This window comes from Salmo salar, chromosome ssa15, assembly GCF_905237065.1.
Source record: "Salmo salar chromosome ssa15, Ssal_v3.1, whole genome shotgun sequence".
NCBI lineage: Eukaryota > Metazoa > Chordata > Actinopteri > Salmoniformes > Salmonidae > Salmo > Salmo salar.
In genome coordinates, this window is record NC_059456.1 from 56,426,860 (window position 1) to 56,449,120 (window position 22,261).

Consider the following 22,261-nt stretch of genomic DNA (forward strand, 5'->3'; position numbering starts at 1 on the left):
ATTGGCAAATTCGCCACTGGCGCCATGTGCTCTTCACAGATGAAAGCAGGTTCACACTGAGCACATGTGACAGACGTGACAGTCTGGAGATGCCGTGGAGAACGTTCTGCTGCCTGCAACATCCTCCAGCATGACCGGTTTGGCGGTGGGTCAGTCATGGTGTGGGGTGGCATTTCTTTGGGGGGCCGCACAGCCCTCCATGTGCTCGCCAGAGGTAGCCTGACTGCCATTAGGTACCGAGATGAGATCCTCAGACCCCTTGTGAGACCATATGCTGGTGCGGTTGGCCCTGGGTTCCTCCTAATGCAAACAATGCTAGACCTCATGTGGCTGGAGTGTGTCAGCAGTTCCTGCCAGAGGAAGGCATTGATGCTATGGACTGGCCTGCCCGTTCCCCAGACCTGAATCCAATTGAGCACATCTGGGACATCATGTCTCGCTCCATCCACCAACGCCACGTGGCACCACAGACTGTCCAGGAGTTGGCGGATGCTTTAGTCCAGGTCTGGGAGGAGATCCCTCAGGAGACCATCCGCCACCTCATCAGGAGCATGCCCAGGCGTTGTAGGGAGGTCATACAGGCACGTGGAGGCCACACACACTACTGAGCCTCATTTTGACTTGTTTTAAGGACATTACATCAAAGTTGGATCAGCCTGTAGTGTGGTTTTCCACTTTAATTTTGAGTGTGACTCCAAATCCAGACCTCCATGGGTTGATAAATTGGATTTCCATTGATTATTTTTGTGTGATTTTGTTGTCAGCACATTCAACTATGTAAAGAAAAAAGTATTTAATAAGATTATTTCATTCATTCAGATCTAGGATGTGTTGTTTTAGTGTTCCCTTTATTTTTTTGAGCAGTATATAAACGCAACATGCAACAATTTCACAGGTTTTACTGAGTTACAGTTCATATAAGGAAATCAGTCAATTGAAATAAATTCATTAGGCCCTAATCTATGGATTTCACGTGACTGTGAATACAGATATGCATCTGTTGGTCACAGATACCTTAAAAAAAAGGTAGGGGCGTGGATCAGAAAACCCGACACATCTCCTTTGCATAGAGTTGATCAGGCTATTGATTGTGGCCTGTGGAATGTTTTCCCACTCTTCTTCAATGGCTATGCGAAGTTGCAGGATATTGCTGGGAACTGGAACACGCTGCCATACACGTCGATCCAGAGCATCCCAAACATGCTCAATGGGTGACATGTCTGGTGATTATGCAGGCCATGGAAGAACTGGGACACTTTCAGCTTTCAGGAATTGTGTAAAGATCCTTGCGACATGGGGCTGTGTATTATCATGCTGAAACGAGGTGATTGAGGCGGATGAATGGCTAGACAATGAGCCTCAGGATCTCATCACAGTATCTCTGTGCATTCAAATTGCCATCAGCAAACCACTCGCCCACACGACGCCATACACGTGGTCTGCGGTTGTGAGGCCGGTTGGACATACTGCCAAATTCTCTAAAACAACATTGGAGGCAGCTTATGGTAGACAAATGAACATTTAATTCTCTGGCAACAGCTCTGGTAGAATTCCTACAGTCAGCATGCCAATTGCACTCTCCCTCAAAACGTGAGACATCTGTGGCATTGTGTTCTGTGACAAAACTGCACATTTTAGAATGGCCTTTCATTGTCCCCAGCACAAGGTGCACCTTTGTAATGATCATGCTGTTTAATTAGCTTCTTGATGTGCCATACTTGTCAGGTGGATGGATTTCCTTGGCAAAGGAGAAATACCCACTAATAGGGATGTAAACAAATTTGTGCGTATGGAACATTAATGGGATCTTTTATTTGAGTTCATGAAACATGAAACCAACACTGTTTCGTTTATATTTTTGTTCAGTATACAAAGATGGCCTGGCAGATATACACAAATAAAAAACAGTAGTAACAAACACTGGAAGCTGTCCTTGGCAGCATATAAAAAATATTATTAATCATAATAGTAGTATTGTCAATGGCAATTTGTACGCCCCTTGGACCAAACATGTTGATCAATCACCCAGTTCCTTTTTAATCCAATATAAATCAGATGTACTTCAGACCACCATCACAGATTAGGCATATTGATTTGTTGTTTTGTTATTCCCTCCTGATAAGAGTTGTTTGTCCTTAGAGGTCTGATGACTTAATTGATTCATCACAGTCAAGTAAAATAGCTTTTGTCAAGCTAACAGACACTGAGGAAGTGTGTAATGATGTTCAAATACTACATAGTACTTGACTTCATATCAAACCTGTGCTCTGTACCAAACTACACTATAGGATTCCATTTAGAACAGACTCTGCATTCCTGTTCAGCCTCCACCCCCCAGTGTTGACATGCACTAAAGCACCTTTTCTCCTCTATGTATACATTTAAGGGTCATTGGTGACGTATACATTTATTGTAAAGTGAAACACATACATTGAGTATTCTATACAGACAGTATATGTTACAAGGAATAGAGACTAACAATAATGCCATCCTAAATTACAAAATACAATAAGGGTCAATGGTAAAACCATATCTTTGTCCAGCATGAGACATTGCATCCAACATTTTTTATTAATTAATCTTTATTTTGGGCACAACACACACATACAGCTTTCAATGAGCACACGTGTCAAGTTACACAGGTGTGTGTGTAGGAGAGTCTGTTCATATTCACACGTTTCCTTCATGCCTCTCTGTGTTGTACAGTATTTCTTACTTTATTAAAGTGCCAGAGCAGCCACCAGAGGATTCTGTGAAGCCAGCATGGAGAAATCAGAGCCTTAGTAAAAAGTAGTCAGAATCTGACCATGTGTATTAATGGCTTTGGGCATAGTCTCATCCCTACCCCTACATTGCTTTCAGAGTCTTAAAGGTAAGGGGTAAACCAAGGTCACCAAGAAGTAGTCTGATCTGGATAAATATATCAGTGAACCCGTGACCTCTGACTCACTTGGTCTGGTTCAGGTTCTGGTTCAAGTCAGAGGTTTTTGTCCCAGCCGGAGAACTCCTCATCAGCCAGAGCCTGGTCGAAGGGGAAGCGATCAAAGTTGATGTAGCACGGACCCTGGAGGAAAAGAGGGGGGGAAGGGGAGCTCATATCATTGGCTGCCTGGGAATGACGGTCACACTGGATATGACAGTTAACAAATGGCAGCTACTTAAGGACAAAACACATTTACTGAGGTCCAAAATAGGGGAGGGTTATCAAACATATTTTTTTTGCTTTGGGGAGGGTTGTGTTTTTTTTATTGGGCACAGGGGAGGGTAGTGTGTTTTTTCCCTGGTTTACATTAGCTCTTTTGCAGATTTCTTATATAATTTCTTCCATCCTAGCCAAATTTCCTTATCTGCTTGCATGCGCCTCCCATACATTAATGTACACTATGCTTTTCCACGCGCTAACTTTTACTATACCATAATATTGTCAACCAGTCTAACTGTCTATCCTGCCCTCTATCCACCATTCATAGTGTCACACCCTGATCTGTTTCAACTGTCTTTGTGCTTGTCTCCAACCCCTCCAGGTGTCACCTATCTTCCCCATTATCCACAGTGTATTTATACCGGTGTTCTCTTTTTGTTTGTTGCCAGTTAGTTTTGTACGTCAAGCCTACCAGCAGTTTTCCCCTTGCTCCTGTCTTTTTCGAGTTTTCACGGTTTTGACCATTCTGCCTGCCCTGACCCTGAGCCTGCCTGCCATTCTGTACCTTGTCACACCACCCTGGATTATTGACCTCTGCCTGCCCTGACCCCGAGACTGCCTGTCGTTCTGTACATTTTGGACTCTGATCTGAATTACTGATCTATTCCTGCCCTTGACCTGTCGTTTTGCCAGCCCCCTGTTCTATTAATAAACTTTTGTTACTTCGACACTGTCTGCATCTGGGTCTTCTCCTGAAACGTGATACATAGTGACAATAGTGGTAGGTGGATCATTTGTCCAGACCTGCGGTAGGCTAACTAGCGATCATACCACGCATAAAAGCATTCAAAGCTGCATCAATTATCATTATGAATCCACAAGAACAAATAGGAATAACTGATATCCACCTGAGAGGCCAGGTGCATCATTGTGCATAAAAGAACAGTGAAGACATGCAGCTGAAAAAGCTCCCCTATTGATCTTGTTTAGAGCCAGTACAATTATCCTGCCTAGACAAGCCTTCCACACCAAAATGCTATGAATAATTGCATTGTTGTTTTCAAGTGAGTACAAAATTCTACTCTTGGTTGCAGTGAAAATGCCATTTGAATAACGACGCAAAAGCCATGTGATTTGAATATTTCACTACATTTCTACTGTGTGATTTTAGGTATGCTCCTTCTAATTCTCTCTCTCTCTCTCTCTCTCTCCCTTCCCCCCCCAGGGGACCTGAGCCCTAGCACCATGGCCTGATGACTCCTGGCTGTCCCCGTCCCCAGTCTAACTGGTCCATCTGGTCGTGCTGCTGATCCAGTTTCTGCACTTCTGCCATTGGCTATGGAACCCTGACCTGTTTCTCTCTAGGTTTATTCCTAGGTTGCTGCCTTTCTAGGAAATGTTTTCTAGCCACCGTTCTCCTACATCTGCATTGCTTGCTCTTTGTGGTTTTAGGCTGGGTTTCTGTATAAGCACAACTGCTGCTGATGTAAAAAGAGATTTAAAAATACATTGATTGATTCACCAGCAGCCCCAAACATCTAAAGAATAAACTACAGACCAGCCAAAACAAGCTTGTAAGAATTGTACTCCCCCCTCATAGTCATAAGGAAGTCGGGCACATTTTTGTCTGTATATCTGTAATGTGTCTGCATGTCATTGTATATTTATCTAACAAATATGGACCACAATAGACATAAGTCCCTGAATGTATTGTGCAATCCCAGTCACTTTTAAACATCTTTGTAATGTGTGTATATGTATTTCTTTAGGACAAATAAAATCTATCAATCCAAATTTGATGAATGGCAAGAGACATCTGTTACAAAATAACAAAACGTTTAATGACATTCAGAGATTGTCAAGCCAAGTCTTGGATACTAGGTAGGCCTACAAGGTAGGGAGGGAAGTATTTTCTGTTTGTCGAGATTTACATAGTCTATTTCAAATCAAATCAGATTTTACTTGTCACATACACATGGTTAGCAGATGTTAATGTGAGTGTAGCAAAATCCTTGTGCTTCTAGTTCCGACAGTGCAGTAATATCTAACAAGTAATCTAACTATTCACCAACAACAACCTAATACACACATCTAAATGGGTGAATGAGAATCTGAACATTTATGTATAAGCAATGGCCGAGCGGCATAGGCAAGGTGCAATAGATGGTATAAAATACAGTATATACATGTGATATGAGTAATATAAGATATGTAAACATTATTAAAGTGGCATTATTTAGAGTGACATTGTATAAAGTGACTAGCGATCCATTTATTGAAGTGGCATTGTTTGGGTCACAATATAGGCAGCAGCCTCTCTGAGTTGGTGAATGCTGTTTAGCAGTCTGATGGCCTTGAGACAGAAGCTGTTTTTCAGTCTCTCAGTCCCAGCTTTGATGCACCTGTACTGACCTAGCCTTCTGGATGGTAGCGGTGTGAACAGGCAGTGGCTCGGGTGGTTGATGTCCTTGATGATCTTTTTGGCCTTCCTGTGACATCGGGTGCTGTAGGTATCATGGAGGGTAGTTTGCCCCCGGTGATGCGTTGTGCAGACAGCACCACCCTCTGGAGAGCCTTGCGGTTGAGGGTGGTGCAGTTGCTGTACCAGGCTGTGATATAGCCTGACAGGATGCTCTCGATTGTGCATCTGTAAAAGTTGGCAGGGTATTGGGGGACAAGCCAAATTTCTTCAGCCTCCTGAGGTTGAAGCGGTGCAGGTGCGCCTTCTTCACCACACTGTCTGTGTGGGTGGACCATTTCAGTTTGTCTGTGATGTGTACACTTAGGAACTTTCCACCTTCTCCACTGCTGTCCCTTCGATGTGGATAGAAAGGGTGCTCCCTCTGCTGTTTTCTGAAGTCCATGATTGATTTAAATGTTTTACTCACATCAGCCACGGAGAAGTAGAGGTGGGGGCGCAGTCCTTGTTAGCGGGCCGCGATGGTGGCACTGTAATATCCTCAAAGTGGGCAAAGAAGGTGTTTAGTTTGTCTGGAAGTGTGACGTTGGTGTCCGTGACGTGGCTGGTTTTCTTTTTGTTGTCCGTGATTTCCTGTAGACCCTGCCACATGCGTCTCGTGTCCGAGCAGTTGAATTGTGACTCCGCCTTGTTCCTGTACTGGCAGTTCGCTTGTTTGATTGCCTTGCGGAGAGAATAACTACACTATTTATATTTAGTCATATTTCCAGACCTCTTTCCATGGTTAAAAGAGGTGGATCGCGCTTTCAGTTTTGCGTGAATGCTGCCATCCATCCACGGTTTCTGGTTAGGGTAGGATTTAACAGTCAGAGTGGGCACAACATCTCCAATGCACTTCCTTATAAAAGCACTCACCGAGTCAGCGTATAGGTCGATGGAAAAGCACGGTGGCGGAAATGATTCCGACAACATATCGCGAGAGAGACATTTTTCCGTGAAGCAGAGAATGTTACAATCTCTGATATCTCTATGGAAGGCAACCCTTGCTCGAATTTGTGGTGTTGAAAACGCAAACCAATATTAAAGTCCTCGAAGACGGTATGCTTAGTTTATTGTTTGTGCATTGGCACAGAAATCTGTTGGTGAAAAATGAATTTCATATATTTTATATAATTATAAACATGGCATCAAAATCATTGTCTGCTGCCGGCTCTGATCGTAGTGTAATGAAACAGGCAGGGACAGTGAGCCCGTCTGTGGTGGTCGGTGAACCCTCAACCTTCTGGCTTGTAGCCCTGCATGGCATCGACTGTGCCACAAAAGCATGCTGAAGTGGCAAAGTCAATATTCATGTTTATAAACACAGGCTCGATACTGTTATTTGTATTTGTGGTCACCGCCCCCCACCAGTACATTTCTGACTATCCCTTACCAATCAATCTGTAAGATCAATGTTACTTGATCTTTAGAAAGTGTGAAAACCTATTGCAGGAAAAATGTGTTCACTAAAAAGACAACAGCTGTTGAAAATAAATTTGGGTTGACTCGTGGCCTTTGGGAAACCGTAGGTGTAAGAGTCCGCTGTGGTGTTAATACGTCGCTGCATCAAAACCTTTCTTGTGGTGGTGGACTGCTATGTTATAGGGGCAAAAAACCCTGGTTCGAATCCAGCCTGTATCACAACCAGCTGTGATCGTGGAAGCAGAACAACTCTGTCTCTATATAGGCAGGCCTTTTTTTACCATTCATCCAGAATGAGCAGCAGCAATGTTTAGCTACATACAGACCATTATTGGATTTCCCACAAGAGAGTAACAGTTAATTTATTTAACCAGGCAAGTCAGTTAAGAACACATTCTTATTTTCAATGACAGCCTAGAAACAGTGGGTTAACTGTTCAGGAGCAGAACTACAGATATTTACCTTGTCAGCTCAGGGATTTGAACTTGCAACCTTTTGGTTACTAGTCCTGCGATCTAACCATTAGGCTACCCTGCCACAATGTGATTGGATGTTAATTACTTGACTAGGCTACATATTTGACATAGATGGTTTATTTTTATTTTTTTTGGCAGTGAAACGAGGCTACTAAGGTGAGAAAAACAAATCTAAATAGACTATTTGAAAATGTCAATCACATTTTTATTTGGCATACCCCGACTATTGCGTGTAACCCAGTTTAGGAATAGCCATTATAGACCATATACTGTATAAACTAATGTCCCTATAAATTATAAAGTATTCATACCCATTTATAAATCCTTCGAAGGACACCTTTAAAGTTACCTGCTGTGGCTAGACTGACCTTGCGTATGAGTCTGATTGTAGGAGCCTCCACCTGGCCCACACGCAGCTTGTGCCAGTTCATACTGCTGAACCACCTAGAGGGGAACACAGGAAATGGGGAGCGGGTGAGAGTCCTCAGAGAGAGAGAGACCAAATAATGGGTCATACACACTGGACGGTTGGGTCATCATTGTTACCTGTGATGGCGTACATCTTTAATCCCATTCTTGGTGTTTCCCAGCCTCTGACCCGGCCGAGGCCTATGGGCCATAACACAACATCAACAACCAATCAAAACACTTACACTTAACTGAGACAGAGTTAGAACAGCACCTAACACCCCAGAACACAGGGTGGCCCATCTCTCACCTACACAGTTTACTGATGAGGGACTTGGCCCCCTCGCCCATGTAAGGGGGGAACTTGAGCACCCCATCCAAAATTTTAGGGTAGATCTTTGCAGGCTCAGAACTGGAGAATGGAGGGCTGAAAGGTAAAACAGTCTGAGGGTAAAACAGTATTTTAGATAATACTTTACTAAAATGAAGAATTGTTAACTGAAATACCTATCTGCTTTAAATCTTTCTGTGTGGATGTGTACAGTACCTCCCCACCAGCAGCTCATAGACCAGGATACCCAGGGACCAGAAGTCAGCAGCGAAGTCGTGTCCCTGGTTCTGGATGATTTCTGGGGCCATGTATTCAGGAGTACCACAGAATGAGTAGGTCCTATCACCGTGCACTAACTCCTTAGCAAAGCCAAAGTCCACCTAGGTGTAAAAACACACACATTCAAACCCCCACACATACCCAAAACACAGAGTTATGAATGCATAAACTATTTGGCGTTGCAAGTACATAGTCTCTTGTGACATACATTAATGTTCATAGCTGGCCACTTCACATGAAAGCAAGATTTCCTTCTGGATGCCGAGATTAGAAGGCACGTACACAGAAACATATGACAAGAGAGAAAAAGTACAAGAGATTGAAGCAATGAAAGAGGGAAAGCGTAATGTAGCACCTACCAGTTTAACGTAGCCCTTGGCATCCAGCATCAGATTCTCAGGCTTGAGGTCTCTGTACATGATGCCCTTCTTATGGAGGTAAGCGTAGGCCTCCACTACACAGGCAGTGCAGAAAACAGCAATGGGCTCATCAAAACGTCCACTGTAAAAAACAGAGACAATGCAGATAATACAGTTTTGATCTTAATTAAATGTCTTGAAGAATCTACAACCTCAGTTGTGTTCATCTGAATGAGAACACTTAGGGGGATTTCACTCCAAAATGGTTTGGTTAGTTTTTTTCAAAACTCTGGTGCATTTACTCCCTTAGTTCGGCACTTTGGAGCTCATTAAACAGTGCATCATGGTTCACTCAAAAACGGTGGTCTCGGTCCGATTTAATTCGTACCGTGGTGTGGTTCGCTGCTGGTGAGAACGCAGTCCGGACCAAACACAGGAAAAGAACCAGAGTCGCACATTATTATTGGTTGTTGAACTCCCAGCATTTTATGAAATGCACGCAGCATCATAACTTCAGATCTCTGAAACATTCTGTGAGTAGCAACGCATTTATAAGTGTATCCGATGCTCCCGCAATTTGTTGGAAAACCAAAGCGAAAGTAATATGAAGATTGGGAATCACAAGTGATGCTTCATTATAATCATAAATGGAGAAACGTGAGAATGTTTGTCCAATAGCAAATTACTTGCATGGACACGTGGTTTTGTTCAGACATTTTTGTTCATTTGACATTTGGCAATGTGAAACTAATGGAATCAAATGAAAAAAATACAATGTAAGAAATAGTCAAACTCTGATTCTATAGCTCAAAACAATGTGTGAAAACGTCCTTAGTCAGCCATGTTTCCTCACACTTCTTTGAGCTTGGTCCAGATCTCCCCTCCTACACAGAACTCCATAATCATGTAGATGTAGCGAGTGTCTTTGAAGGCAGCATGGAGCCTGAACATCAAGAGAGAGAAAACAGGATTAAAGCTGGTACAGTATCCTCAGTCCTCCTGGATCTTTGAGGGCTACAGCAGTGTCTGCTGATTTCCCATTATATTTCATGGTACTTAAGTGACCAATGAAAGCCATCGATTGACAAGGGAAGAAAGAGGATTTAAGTGTGAGCTTAAATAATGATGCTTCTATGTTAAAGGTTAGAGGTCAGCGGTCACCTAACACCCCACAATCACCTGACAATGAAGTCACTCTTGATGGCTTTGAGGATCCTCTTCTCAAACAGGACGTGCTCCTCCTGTCGCTTGGCAACAATGTGTTTCTTACTGACCCGCTTCATGGCAAAGTACTTTCCATGATGCAGAGTGGTCACCTGCGGAAAACAACAATAACAACAACAAAAACAGTTATAAACTATTGATCTAAAAAGAGCCATTTAACATTGAATTTAGCTTTCTAGCATGTTAAAGAGGACAGTAAGCTTTCATCAGTTGATAATCCGAAGATTGTGTGATCTGTTTTATTAGAATTCAATGCAGCCTTTGCTGCTTCCATTAACCTGTTAGGGCTAGGGGGCAGTATTTGCACGGCTGGATAAAAAAAATGTACCCGATTTAATCTGGTTACTAATCCTACCCAGTAACTAGAATATGCATATACTTATTATATATGGATAGAAAACACTCTAAAGTTTCTAAAACTGTTTGAATGGTGTCTGTGAGTATAACAGAACTCATTTGGCAGGCAAAACCCTGAGAGATTCCTTTACAGGAAGTGGCCTGTCTGACCATTTCTTGAACTTCTTTTCCATCTCTATCACTTACTAAGGATCTCTGCTCTAACGTTACACTTCCCACGTCGTCCATAGGCGCTCAGAGCCCGGGAAAAAACAGAATGTCGTCATTCCAGCCCCAGGCTGAAACACATTATCGCCTTTCTCAAGTGGCCGATCAAGGGACACTGGGCTTATGTGCGTGACCCGACCGCCCCCGCCTTTGGGATTTTTTCCTCTGCCGAAAAGGAGATTCCCTGTCGGAATATTATCGCTTTTCTACGAGAAAAATGTCGTAAAAATTGATTTTAAACAGCGGTTGACATGCTTCGAAGTACGGTAATGGAATATTTAGAATTTTATTGTCACGAATTGCGCCATGCGCGCGACACTTCTTTACTATTTCGGATAGTGTCTGGAACGCACGAACAAAACGCCGCTATTCGGATATAACGATGGATTATTTTGGACCAAACCAACATTTGTTATTGAAGTAGCAGTCCTGGGTGTGCATTCTGACGAAGACAACAAAAGGTAATCAAACTTTTATAATAGTAAATATGATTATGGTGAGTGCTAAACTTGCCGGGTGTCTAAATAGCGAGCCCGTGATGCCTGGGCTATGTACTTAGAATATTGCAAAATGTGGTTTCACCAAAAAGCTATTATAAAATCGGACATATCGAGTGCATAGAGGAGGTCTGTATCTATAATTCTTAAAATAATTGTTATGCTTTTTGTGAACGTTTATCGTGAGTAATTTAGTAAAATGTTAGCGAATTCCCCGGAAGTTTGCGGGGGGTGTGCTAGTTCTGAACGTCACATGCTAATGTAAAAAGCTGGTTTTTGATATAAATATGAACTTGATTGAACAAAACATGCATGTATTGTATAACATAATGTCCTAGGGTTGTCATCTGATGAAGATCATCAAAGGTGAGTGCTGCATTTAGCTGTCTTCTGGGTTTTGGTGACATTATATGCTGGCTTGAAAAATGGGTGTCTGATTATTTCTGGCTTGGTACTCTGCTGACATAATCTAATGTTTTGCTTTCGTTGTAAAGCCTTTTTGAAATCGGACAGTGTGGTTAGATTAACGAGAGTCTTGTCTTTAAATAGCTGTAAAATAGTCATATGTTTGAGAAATTGAAGTAATAGGATTTTTAAGGTTTTGAAAATCGCGCCACAGGCTGCCAGTGGCTGTTACGTAGGTGGGACGCAAGCGTCCCACCTAGCCCATAGAGGTTAAGGGGAAACATTTAAATGTCTTGGAATGGCCTAGTCAAAGCCCAGACCTCAATCCAATTGAGAATCTGTGGTATGACTTGAAGATTACTGTACACCAGCGGAACCCATCCAACTTGAAGGAGCTGGAGCAGTTTTGCCTTGAAGAATGGGCAAAAATCCCAGTGGCTAGATGTGCCAAGCTTATAGAGACATTCCCCAAGATACTTTCAGCTCTAATTGCTGTGAATGGTGGCTCTACAAAGTATTGACTTTGGGTGGGGGAATAGTTATGCACGCCCACGACTGAGGCAAACAGTGGACTGTTGCTCCCAAAACGCCGTAGCCCAGGTGAGTGCCCTCCCGGACATGAGGTACGCTATTTTTGAGCGGTTCGAGGGGAACGAAGTAGTCTGCAGCTCGAAGATGAGGGACCACTGGAAGAGAAAAGCCTGGCAGGATCCAGAATCTCCAGCGTAGCGCTCCAGAGGAGGTAAGTGAGTTTTTCGGGACACCGGGGTAAGCCTGGAAGAAGCGTTGCTGGTGGCGGGGTTTCTGGGGGATTACTGTTGTGCTTGCTGCCTAGTAAGGAATCCTCAGAATTGCTCCAGCAATGTATTGAATGCATGGTCATGTTCTTCTGCACTCCATAAGGCTTTGCAGTAACTCCTCATGTCTTCCAATGTCAAGGCAGGCAAAGAGTTGTAACCCAAATCAGATTCAAGCAGGTACAGGACAGCAGGCAGGATCAGGGTCAGGACAGGCAGAAAGGTCAGAACTGGGAAGACTAGGAAAAACTAAAACTAGAGCACAGGAAAGACGGGAACACGCTGGTGGGACTTGATGGGACAAGATGAACTGGCAACAGACAAACAGAAAATGCAGGTATAAATACACAGGGGACAATGAGGGGAGATGCGAGACACCTGGTGGGGGATGGAGACAAGCACGAATACAAGTTAAACAGATCAAGGGTGTGACAAATACTTTGTCTGGCATGAGACTCTAATGATGATTCGAAAAAAGTCGCTTGAATGGCATGAGCTGCGCTTTGTTTTTTTTGCGCAGGCTTTACACACTCCAATAGTAACTAGATAGCAATAGATAATGCCTCAAATTTCACAGCGGCATACCCTTTGTGGCAGTAATGCACCCTAAAAAAATCCATGCCTTTTACAGCCGGGAGTGCTGCGTGGTGCCCTTCTCCCTGTGTGCGTCGCAATCTGAAGCGTCTCTCACTCACACGGCTCTCTGTCACGTGACCGGGTCTTTCTCACAGGCTACAAGTTAAGACAGACACATCGGGGATGCAACTGCATGCGTCCTTATCCAATTCCGAGGTGCATATTGAAGATATTGGAAGAAACTTTCACATTTACTTTGTCAGCTAACAAGAAGAGTAGGCCTAACGAACAGCAAAAGCACTATCCTATTTCAATCTACGATCCCCCATAGTACAAAAGTCTACCTATACTATTCAGTGCGAGAAATAAAATTAAAACATTTATCTTCCCCATACTTAAAACTCACACGCTACGAATTTATGCCAGTTAGGCTCTACACCCCTTGTAAAGCGGATTAATGTGCTTAATTTTAAGTTATTTGGACACTTTTGTTGCGATACAAACCTTATTAAAACATATAGGCCTATGGGCTAGGCTACATGAGGCGTGCGACTATGATTGAACAAGTCACAAAAAAGGCATTGTTTCTTATGCTGGCCATCATTCACAAGTGATAATATATAATTAACAAGTGATAGGCTAATATTGTCACCCATCAGACTATTCTTGACTTATGTGTCTTTACATATACTAAATATATACTAAATAATATGGTGACTTTGATTTAGAATGGACAATTATCATGCACCTGTATCGAAACAGGGGCAGCGGGAAAAATACATGTCATCTATGAAATTAAATAGCGACAGGAGGACGCATTTCCCCGTGGTTTATTTTCATGCCAGACAGGTAGGCTATGTGCTTAAAATTAGGAAAGTTGAGAAATAAATATAGTAGGCCTAGCCTATAGAAAACTGATGGAATTCTCCTCTTTTTATTAGCGGACATCACTCTGTATAGCCTATAGAAATGTTGCGCAACATGAGCTCATGGGTTCTCATGGAGTGTTTGATTGGATTTCCGAACACATTTGCATTGATGTCAGAGAGATTAGAGGGACAATAGAGTGCTGAGTACCAGGCAGTTAGTACGTTTGGTATGCTACTAATGACCGGCAGCAGAATCACAGCTTGGAGAAGCCTAATTACCGTGACTAAACCATCATGTGGAATTTGACTGCCTTCAAGACTCGTGACTGCTGGTGTGGCGGTAATATGGTCACCGCAACAGCCCTAACCTCAACCCAATTGAGATGGTTTGCGATGATTTGGACAGCAGAGTGAAGGAAAAGCAGCCAAAAAGTGCTCAGTATATGTGGGAAATCCTTCAAGACTTTTGGAAAAGCATTCCTCATGAAGCTGGTTGAGAGAATGCCAAGAGTGTGCAAAGCTGTCATCAAGGCAAAGGGTGGCTACTTTGAAGAATCTGTTTAAATACTTTTTTTACTCGTTTTTGGTTACTACATGATTCCATATGTGCTATTTCATAGTTTGGATGTCTTCACTATTATTCTACAATGTAGAAAATAGTAAAAATAAAGAAAAACCCTGGAATGAGTAGGTGTGTCCAAACTTTTGACTGGTACTGTAAGTATTCACAACCCTGAGTGGGTATATGTTCGAATCACATTTGGCAGCAATAGCAGCTGTGAGTCTTTCTGGGTCAGTCTCTAAGAGATTTGCACACCTGTATTGTACAATCTTTGGCCATTATTCTTTTCAACATTTTTCAAGCTTTGTCAAATTGGTTGCTGATCATTGCTAGACAACCATTTCCAAATCTTGCCATACATTTTCAAGCAGATTTAAGTCAGAACTGTAACTGAGGAATTCCACTATGGATTTGGCCTTGTGTTTTAGGTTATTGTCTTTCTGAAAGTTAAATTAATCTCCCAGTGTCTGGTGGAAAGCAGACTGAACCAGATTTTCCTCTAGGATTTTGCCTGTGCTTAGCTCCATTCTGTTTATTTTTTATCGTCAAAAACTCCTCAGTCCTTAACGATAACTAGCATACCCATAAAATGATGCAGCAATCACTATGCTTGTAAAATAGAGAGTGGTACTCAGTAATGTGTTGTATTGGATTTGCCCTAAACGTAATACTTTGTATTCAGGACAAAAAGTGAATTGCTTTGCCATATTTCTTTTGCTTTAGTGCCTAGTTGCAAACAGGGTGCATTTCTTTGAACATTTTTATTCTGTACAGGCTTTCTTCTTTTCACTCTGTCAATTAGGTTAGTATTGTGGACTAATAGCCATTCAACTCTGTAACTGTTTTAAAGTCATCACTGGCCTCATGGTGAAATCCCTGAGCGTTTTCCTTCCTCTCCGGCAATTGAGTTAGCAAGGACTCCTGTATCTTTGTATTGACTGGGTGTATTGATGTCACGCCTACTCCCACTCCCCCTCTCCAGCGCACCTCATCGCCAATCTACTAACCACCAGCCCTGGCAACCATTACTACGCACACCTGCTCCCCATCATTATGCACACCTGGACTTCATCATCACCTTGATTTACCTCTCCTTTATTTAGCCCTCAGTAGCCTCAGTCTTTAGGCAGTATTGGTTTGTTTTGATTCACGGTCTGTACCCTTGTCATGTTTATCTGCATATATCATTAGTGAACTCACCTTCTTCACCTGCTTCCTGACTCCCTGCGTATATGGAACAATTGATACACGATACAAGTGTAATTAATAACTTCACCATGCTCAAAGGGATATTCAATGTCTGCTTTTTTATTTTTACCCACCTACCAATAAGTGCCCTTCTTTGCGAGGCATTGGAAAACCTCCCTGGTCTTTGTGGTTGAATCTGTTTTTGAAATTCACTAATCGATTAAGGGATCTTACAGATAATTCTATGTGTGGGGTACAGAGATGAGGTAGTCATTCAAAAATCATGTTAAACACTACTATTGCACACAGAGTGAGTCTATGCAACTTATGTGAATTGCTAAGCAAATATTTACTCCTGAACTTAGTTAGGTGTGCCATAAGAAAGAGGATGAATACTTATTGACTCAAGACATTTCAGCTTTTCATTTTTTATTACTATTAAACATTTCTAAAAACATTATTCCACTTGGACATTATGGGGTATTGTGTGTAGCCAGTGACAAAAATGTTATCAATTTTAAATTCAGGCTACAAAATTTGGAAAAAGGGTGTGAATACTTTCTGAAGGCGCTTTGAATATCTCCAAACGTAAAAGCATAATTTTTGGGAGAAATAACCCTACATCTCATCTGGCTCTATATTTGAATAATGTGGCTATTGAGCAAGTTGAAGAAACTAAACTGCTGGGTGTCACCCTAGATAGCAAGCTACCATGGTCAAAACATATAAACCCAATGTCACTAAAATGGGAAGAGGTCTGTCCGTGATCAGGCGTTGCTCGGCTTTCTTGATATCTCAGTCAACCAGACAGGTCCTACAGTCCAGTAAAGGGGGCTTTACTATTCTTAGGTAGTGGGTTTTATGATGAACAAGCCATCTGATTCCATGAATTATGGAACTGAGTTTGCCTTTTTGACCAAAATGTTATTTAAGGTGCTCCAAAGCTGTTTACTATCATTCTTTATATAATTTCTTTGTTTTAATATTATAGTTTCTTCTTCTTTTTATTTACATGATTTCTCAATTTGCAGTACACTTGCTAATCGGTTCTGCTGCCTGATATATTTGCCATACCTTTTGCCTCATCCCCCTCAACCATAATTTTTTTTTTTATTACTCATCAATCCATGTGGATTTACCCGTTTTTACAGTAATTTTCTTAATGGGTGCAGACCACCAAATATTCTTTACATCATCAGCATAAGAATCACCTACAAAACGTATTGTACTGTATGACCGCTTATAGATGTGTTGAAGATACCGAACTGTCTGTTCAAGGAGTTGGCACACAGCTCAGACACTCATCGATATCACACAAGACATGCAACCAGAGGTCTATTCACAGTCCCCAGGTCCAGAATAGAGGCTGGGAAACACACATTATTAAATAGAGCCATGACTAAATGTTACTCTCTGCCACCCCAGGTAACTCATGCTAGCAATAAAACCAGATTCAAAAACCAGATAAAAGAACACCTTACGGCACGACAGGGATTGTGAAGAGACAGACATTTGTATGCATGTTATATTGTATTATGTATTGACTATCTTAAGATGAATGAACTAGATGTGGGTTGCTCTGGATGGGAGCGTCTGATGAATGGCTACATTGTAATGTAAATGTAGTGCTATGTATTTATATATATATATTATGTATTTAATGTTGTGTTGTTTCCTGTTTGGACCCCAGGAAGAGTAGCCACTGCATCGGTAGCAGCAAATTGGGGATCCTAATAAATATGAAATACTTAATCAGTTGGTTTCAGCCTCTAACTTGCCAAACACAACTACAACACCAAACTCACACACATACCAGTTCAACGCGACCAAACCCTCCCACTCCGAGAGTGACAGGTTCTCCCTGGTAACGCCCCTCCTGGTACAGTACAGGGATCAGGTCCTTCAGTCTCAGATAGGAACTAGGACTGGTCTTCTCTGGAGCATCTGGCTCCTCCAAAACCTTAGAGCTGATGCTGGAACACAGACAACAGTTACACAGCTTGACTAGACTAAAGTGGTGAAAATAGAACTAGGTGGAGAAGGGTACTGCTAAAAGGGGCAAGAGTGTCTTTGTACTCACTCATCATGGAGCTCCAGGTGTTCAATGGGGATCGTCTCCTCAAACACCCTAGAAGTGTAACATAACAGACCATTAGTCATTCAATCTATCCATAAACCAATCGATTAAGAAATGTAATATTACTTGTTCAGACTCACTCCTTATCGATGGAGAAGCAGGTCACAGGGCCAACAGCAGTACATGTTGCAGTCCTCAGGATTTCACTGCAGGTTACATACAGATCCACACTTATGAGCAGCCACATTAACTAATAGCTACTGCACACCAGGGTCATTTTAATGAACAACATAAGGTATATTTATAGCCTTAGCTACTAATGTATCCATGGTTACCGTATCAGGGCCAATTCCCCAAAATGCTCCCCTTTGCCCATCTTGCGAATCTGTTTCTCCTGCCCATTCAACTTCTTAGTCACCTTGACCTGAGGGCAGACACACACACGTGCCCACATGCATGTACACACATCCGCACACACACATACGCAGGCATTATTAGCACGCACACATACACACACACATTTTTGTCATTAGTAAACACATGGGTTGGTAAGCACAGGTAGGAGAATTGTAGACTCCAATCCTCCACTAGTGTAGTAAGTTGTTGTTCACTATGATCATCAAACAAAGGGTGTACAAAAACAGTGGAGTCTTACTTGCAAACATAAACATAAAGTTAAACAGCTTCTCACGCTGGAAACGTGTATCACCCAATTAATATAGTTGATTTACTTGCATGTGACAAAACGCTAAATTGTAGCTGGTCCCATCAGATAACATGATACAAGTTAGCTCTATGCTAACTTTACCAGGTGGCAGTGATTACATCCTGGCACAACTTCTGCTTCCAACCCATCAAAGATCTTAGATTTTCAAGAAATAGGTCAACCTTAGCCACTAGAGGGATATTTTAAATCTACAAATTCAAGGTTTACTTGATCTGTTGGTCTGTAACAAAATGTGATGTGAAATATTGCTCTGACGAATCCTTGACTATACAAATAGCTACTACTAACAATAGACAACATTTAAAAATGTTACAGTGTAGACATTATTAATGTTGTAAATGACTATTGTAGCTGGAAACGGCAGATTTTGTATGGAATATCTATAATGCCTTGCAAAAGTAGTCATCCCCTTGGAGTTTTCCTATTTTCTTGCATTACAACCTGTAATTTGAATGGATTTTTATTTGGATTTCATGTAATGGACATACACAAAATAGTCCAAATTGGTGAAGTGAAATGAAAAAAATTACTTCTTTCAAAAAATTCTTAAAATAAAGAACGGAAAAGTGGTGCATGCACATGTATTTGCTACATTGGAGAATGGAGTATCTGTCCATAGGACTACTTTAAGCCATACACTCCACAGAGCTGGGCTTTACGGAAGTGGCCAGAAAAAAGCCATTGCTTAAAGAAAAAAATAAGCAAAGCCGTTTGGTGTTCACCAAAAGGCATGTGGGAGACTCTCCAAACATATGGAAGAAAGTACTCTGGTCAGATGAGTCTAAAATTGAACTTTTAGGCCATCAAGGAAAACACTATGTCTGGCGCAAACCCAACACCTCTCATCACCCAGAGAACACCATCCCCGAGAACACCAGCATCTTGCTGTGGGGATGTTTTTCATCTGCAGGGACTGGGAAACTGGTCAGAATTTAAGGAATGATGGATGGCGCTAAATACAGGGAAATTCTTGAGGGAAACCTGTTTCAATCTTCCAGAGATTTGAGACTGGGACGGAGATTCACCTTCCAGCAGGACAATGGCCCTAAGCATACTGCTAAAGCAACACTCGAGTGGTTTAAGGGGAAACATTTAAATGTCTTGGAATGGCCTAGTCAAAGCCCAGACATCAATCCAATTGAGAATCTGTGGTTTGACTTAAAGATTGATGTACACCAGCGGAACCCATCCAACTTGAAGGAGCTGGAGCAGTTTTGCCTTGAAGAATGGGCAAAAATCCCAGTGGCTAGATGTGCCAAGCTTATAGAGATATACCCCAAGATACTTTCAGCTGTAATTGCTGCAAAAGATGGCTCTGTAAAGTATTGACTTTGGGGGGTTGAATAGTTATACATGCTCAAGTTTCCTGTTTTCTGTCTTATTTCTTGTTTGTTTCACAATAAAACATACTTTGCATCTTCAAAGTGGTAGGCATGTTTTGTAAATCAAATGATACAAACCCCCCAAAAATCTATTTTAATTCTAGGTTGTAAGTCAACAAAATAGGAAAAATGCCAATAATGTCGAAAAGCGCTAGACATTTATGGCAATTTAGCTAGCTAGCTTGCTGTTGCTAGCTAATTTGTCCTGAGATATGAACATTGAGTTGTTATTTTACCTGAAATGCACAAGGTCCTCTACTCCGACAATTAATCCACACATAAAACAGTCAACCGAATCGTTTCTAGTCATCTCTCTTCCTTCCAGACGTTTTCTTCTTTGGACTTTATATGGCGATTGGCATCTAACTTTCATAGTTACCACAACGACCACTGACCTCAGTTCGTCTTTCAATCACCCACCTGGGTATAACCAATGAGGAGATGACGTGTGGGTATCTGCTTCTATAAATCAATGAGGAGATGCGAGAGGCAGGACTTGCAGCACGTTCTGAGCCACAAATAGAAGCAACTTCTATTTTAGCGCCTGGCAACGCAGATGCTCTATTTTAGCGCCTGGCAACGCGACACGAGCGTTGTGGTCAGCATGTCAGTTCTGCGACCCCAGCACTTATGACAAAATCAACAGCACAACACCGAAGATGTTGATCTGTTTAAAATAATTGATCTTTTGTCATCATGTTCACTACATAGCCCATCTGTAAACAGCCCATCCAACTACCTCATCCCCATACTGTATTTATTTATTTATTTATCTTGCTCCTTTACACCCCAGTATCTCTACTTGCACATTCATCTTCTGCACATTCTACCATTCTAGTGTTTAATTGATATATTGTAATTACTTCACCAGCATGGCCTATTTATTGCCTTACCTCCCTTATCCTACCTCATTTGCACATGCTGTATATAGACTTTTCTACTGTATTATTGATTGTATGTTTGTTTATTCCACGTGTTACTCTGTGTTGTTGTATGTGTCAAACTACGTTGCTTTATCTTGGCCAGGTCGCAGTTGCAAATGAGAACTTGTTCTCAACTAGCCTACCTGGTTAAATAAAGGTAAAATAAAATAAAACTATACTTTTTTCACATCCCCAATCTGAGGTGAAAAGGATGTGTAATTCCCCCCAATTCGATGGGGTCAGCTTTTGTAATGTAGTAACAAATACTTTCCACATCATGGAAAGCAACTTAATATAAATTAATATAATATCTTCGTTTAGGATGACAGTAAATGAAGAAAAACTAGTGGGAAAAATCTGAGTTAACTATTAAGAGATTTAAAATAAATTATAAACCACAATTTAACTGGGTGCTCTAGAAAGAGCTCTCACAGTGACTGTGTAGCAGCCCATTTGTGTGTCATAACTTTCCTAGTTTTGGATCACTGTAACCACCAAACATGTCCCCTGTACCTCTCCTTTGAGAATGATGTAGAACGTGTTGCCCTCCGCCCCCTCACGTACAATGACATCATTGTTCTGGTACTTCACCTACAAGAAGGAACAGATTTCATATGGATTTGGATGTTAATGCTCTGGAAAATGTATCTAGTATGGAGAGGTGTGTCAAATGGCTGAGTACAAACCTCCTCCATGGAGTCAATTATCTTAGAGAGCTGACTGTCATTTAGGGCCTTCAGAGTCTGAGACCTGATACATAAGCATATCAGAGCAGAATTAGCAGAGTGTGCTGGTGGGTGGGTGCATGTGCGTGTGACCAAGAGAGTGCAAGTTGGAAGGTTAAGTGTGTAAACTCACGTTTTTAGGAAGCCCATTAGCTGTTCACGTTTCTTCTTGGACTTGTTGGTCATGATGGTTCTATACATCTGTCTCTCCATATACCACAGACGCACCACTGTCTTGGCTACGATGATGGGAGTGAGGGGGACAATTCATTCATAACAACAAGCAATATTCGGTACGGCACACATGCATAATACAGAATGTAGGAAGGTACACAGTTATTTACCATATTTATAATAGCATCTCACCTTTGACTGTGGCTGTGCGTTTGCAGTTATACAGAATAGCCAACTCTCCAAAAACATCCCCACAGGTCAGGGTTCGAAGGTTACGATCTGCTTGACTGACAAGGAGCTCACCCGCTGAAGGGAGAGATAGAGGGGGGACATTGAGGGGTGAGGGTTATCATTTAATTGGGAATAGTAAGCAGACATAGCAACCCTTATTTGGGAAATGTGTGTTGTGTATCTCCGTATATGGTTGAGAAATTCACACATACCTGCTACGATGTACATGCTGTCTCCCTCAGTGCCCTCCTTGATTACATCATTTCCTGGTTTGAAGTCGATGGCCACCAGGAGCTCCACCATCATGGTGATCTGCTCATCATCAAGGCGACTCAGGAAGTCATTCTTCTGGATGGCCTTGACAATCAGACTCGTCTCACTGTGGAACGAGACATACTGTATATATTCACACCAGCATACTCTACTGACCTTACATAACACATGATACTGTACATATCATGATGC

General features: G+C 41.9%; 1 protein-coding gene across 4 annotated transcripts in view; it reads right to left on the minus strand.

Annotated features, from left to right (window-relative positions):
- Positions 1-2,391: 2,391 nt before the first annotated feature.
- The window catches only part of LOC106571758 (cGMP-dependent protein kinase 1), a 29,010-nt gene continuing 9,140 nt past the window's right edge, over positions 2,392-22,261 (minus strand). Inside the window, exons 5-22 of one of the 4 annotated variants that reach the window (XR_006759207.1) lie at positions 22,009-22,175; positions 21,758-21,871; positions 21,525-21,630; positions 21,353-21,416; positions 21,180-21,257; positions 17,970-18,058; positions 17,775-17,840; positions 17,638-17,685; positions 17,371-17,530; positions 10,055-10,191; positions 9,729-9,818; positions 8,876-9,017; positions 8,454-8,617; positions 8,221-8,333; positions 8,045-8,107; positions 7,867-7,942; positions 2,951-3,064; positions 2,392-2,750 (exon numbers count right to left, since the gene is read on the minus strand). Coding sequence is in view for 2 of the 4 variants with exons in the window: in XM_014145185.2 (XP_014000660.1) it covers positions 2,978-3,064; positions 7,867-7,942; positions 8,045-8,107; positions 8,217-8,333; positions 8,454-8,617; positions 8,876-9,017; positions 9,729-9,818; positions 10,055-10,191; positions 17,371-17,530; positions 17,638-17,685; positions 17,775-17,840; positions 17,970-18,058; positions 21,180-21,257; positions 21,353-21,416; positions 21,525-21,630; positions 21,758-21,871; positions 22,009-22,175 (1,768 nt within the window). In the remaining 2 variants the exon portion in view is untranslated. Of the gene's footprint in view, positions 3,065-7,866; positions 7,943-8,044; positions 8,108-8,216; positions 8,334-8,453; positions 8,618-8,875; positions 9,018-9,728; positions 9,819-10,054; positions 10,192-17,370; positions 17,531-17,637; positions 17,686-17,774; positions 17,841-17,969; positions 18,059-21,179; positions 21,258-21,352; positions 21,417-21,524; positions 21,631-21,757; positions 21,872-22,008; positions 22,176-22,261 lie in introns of all 4 variants that reach the window. The other 3 variants (XM_014145185.2, XR_006759206.1, XM_014145183.2) reach the window with 3 other exon arrangements.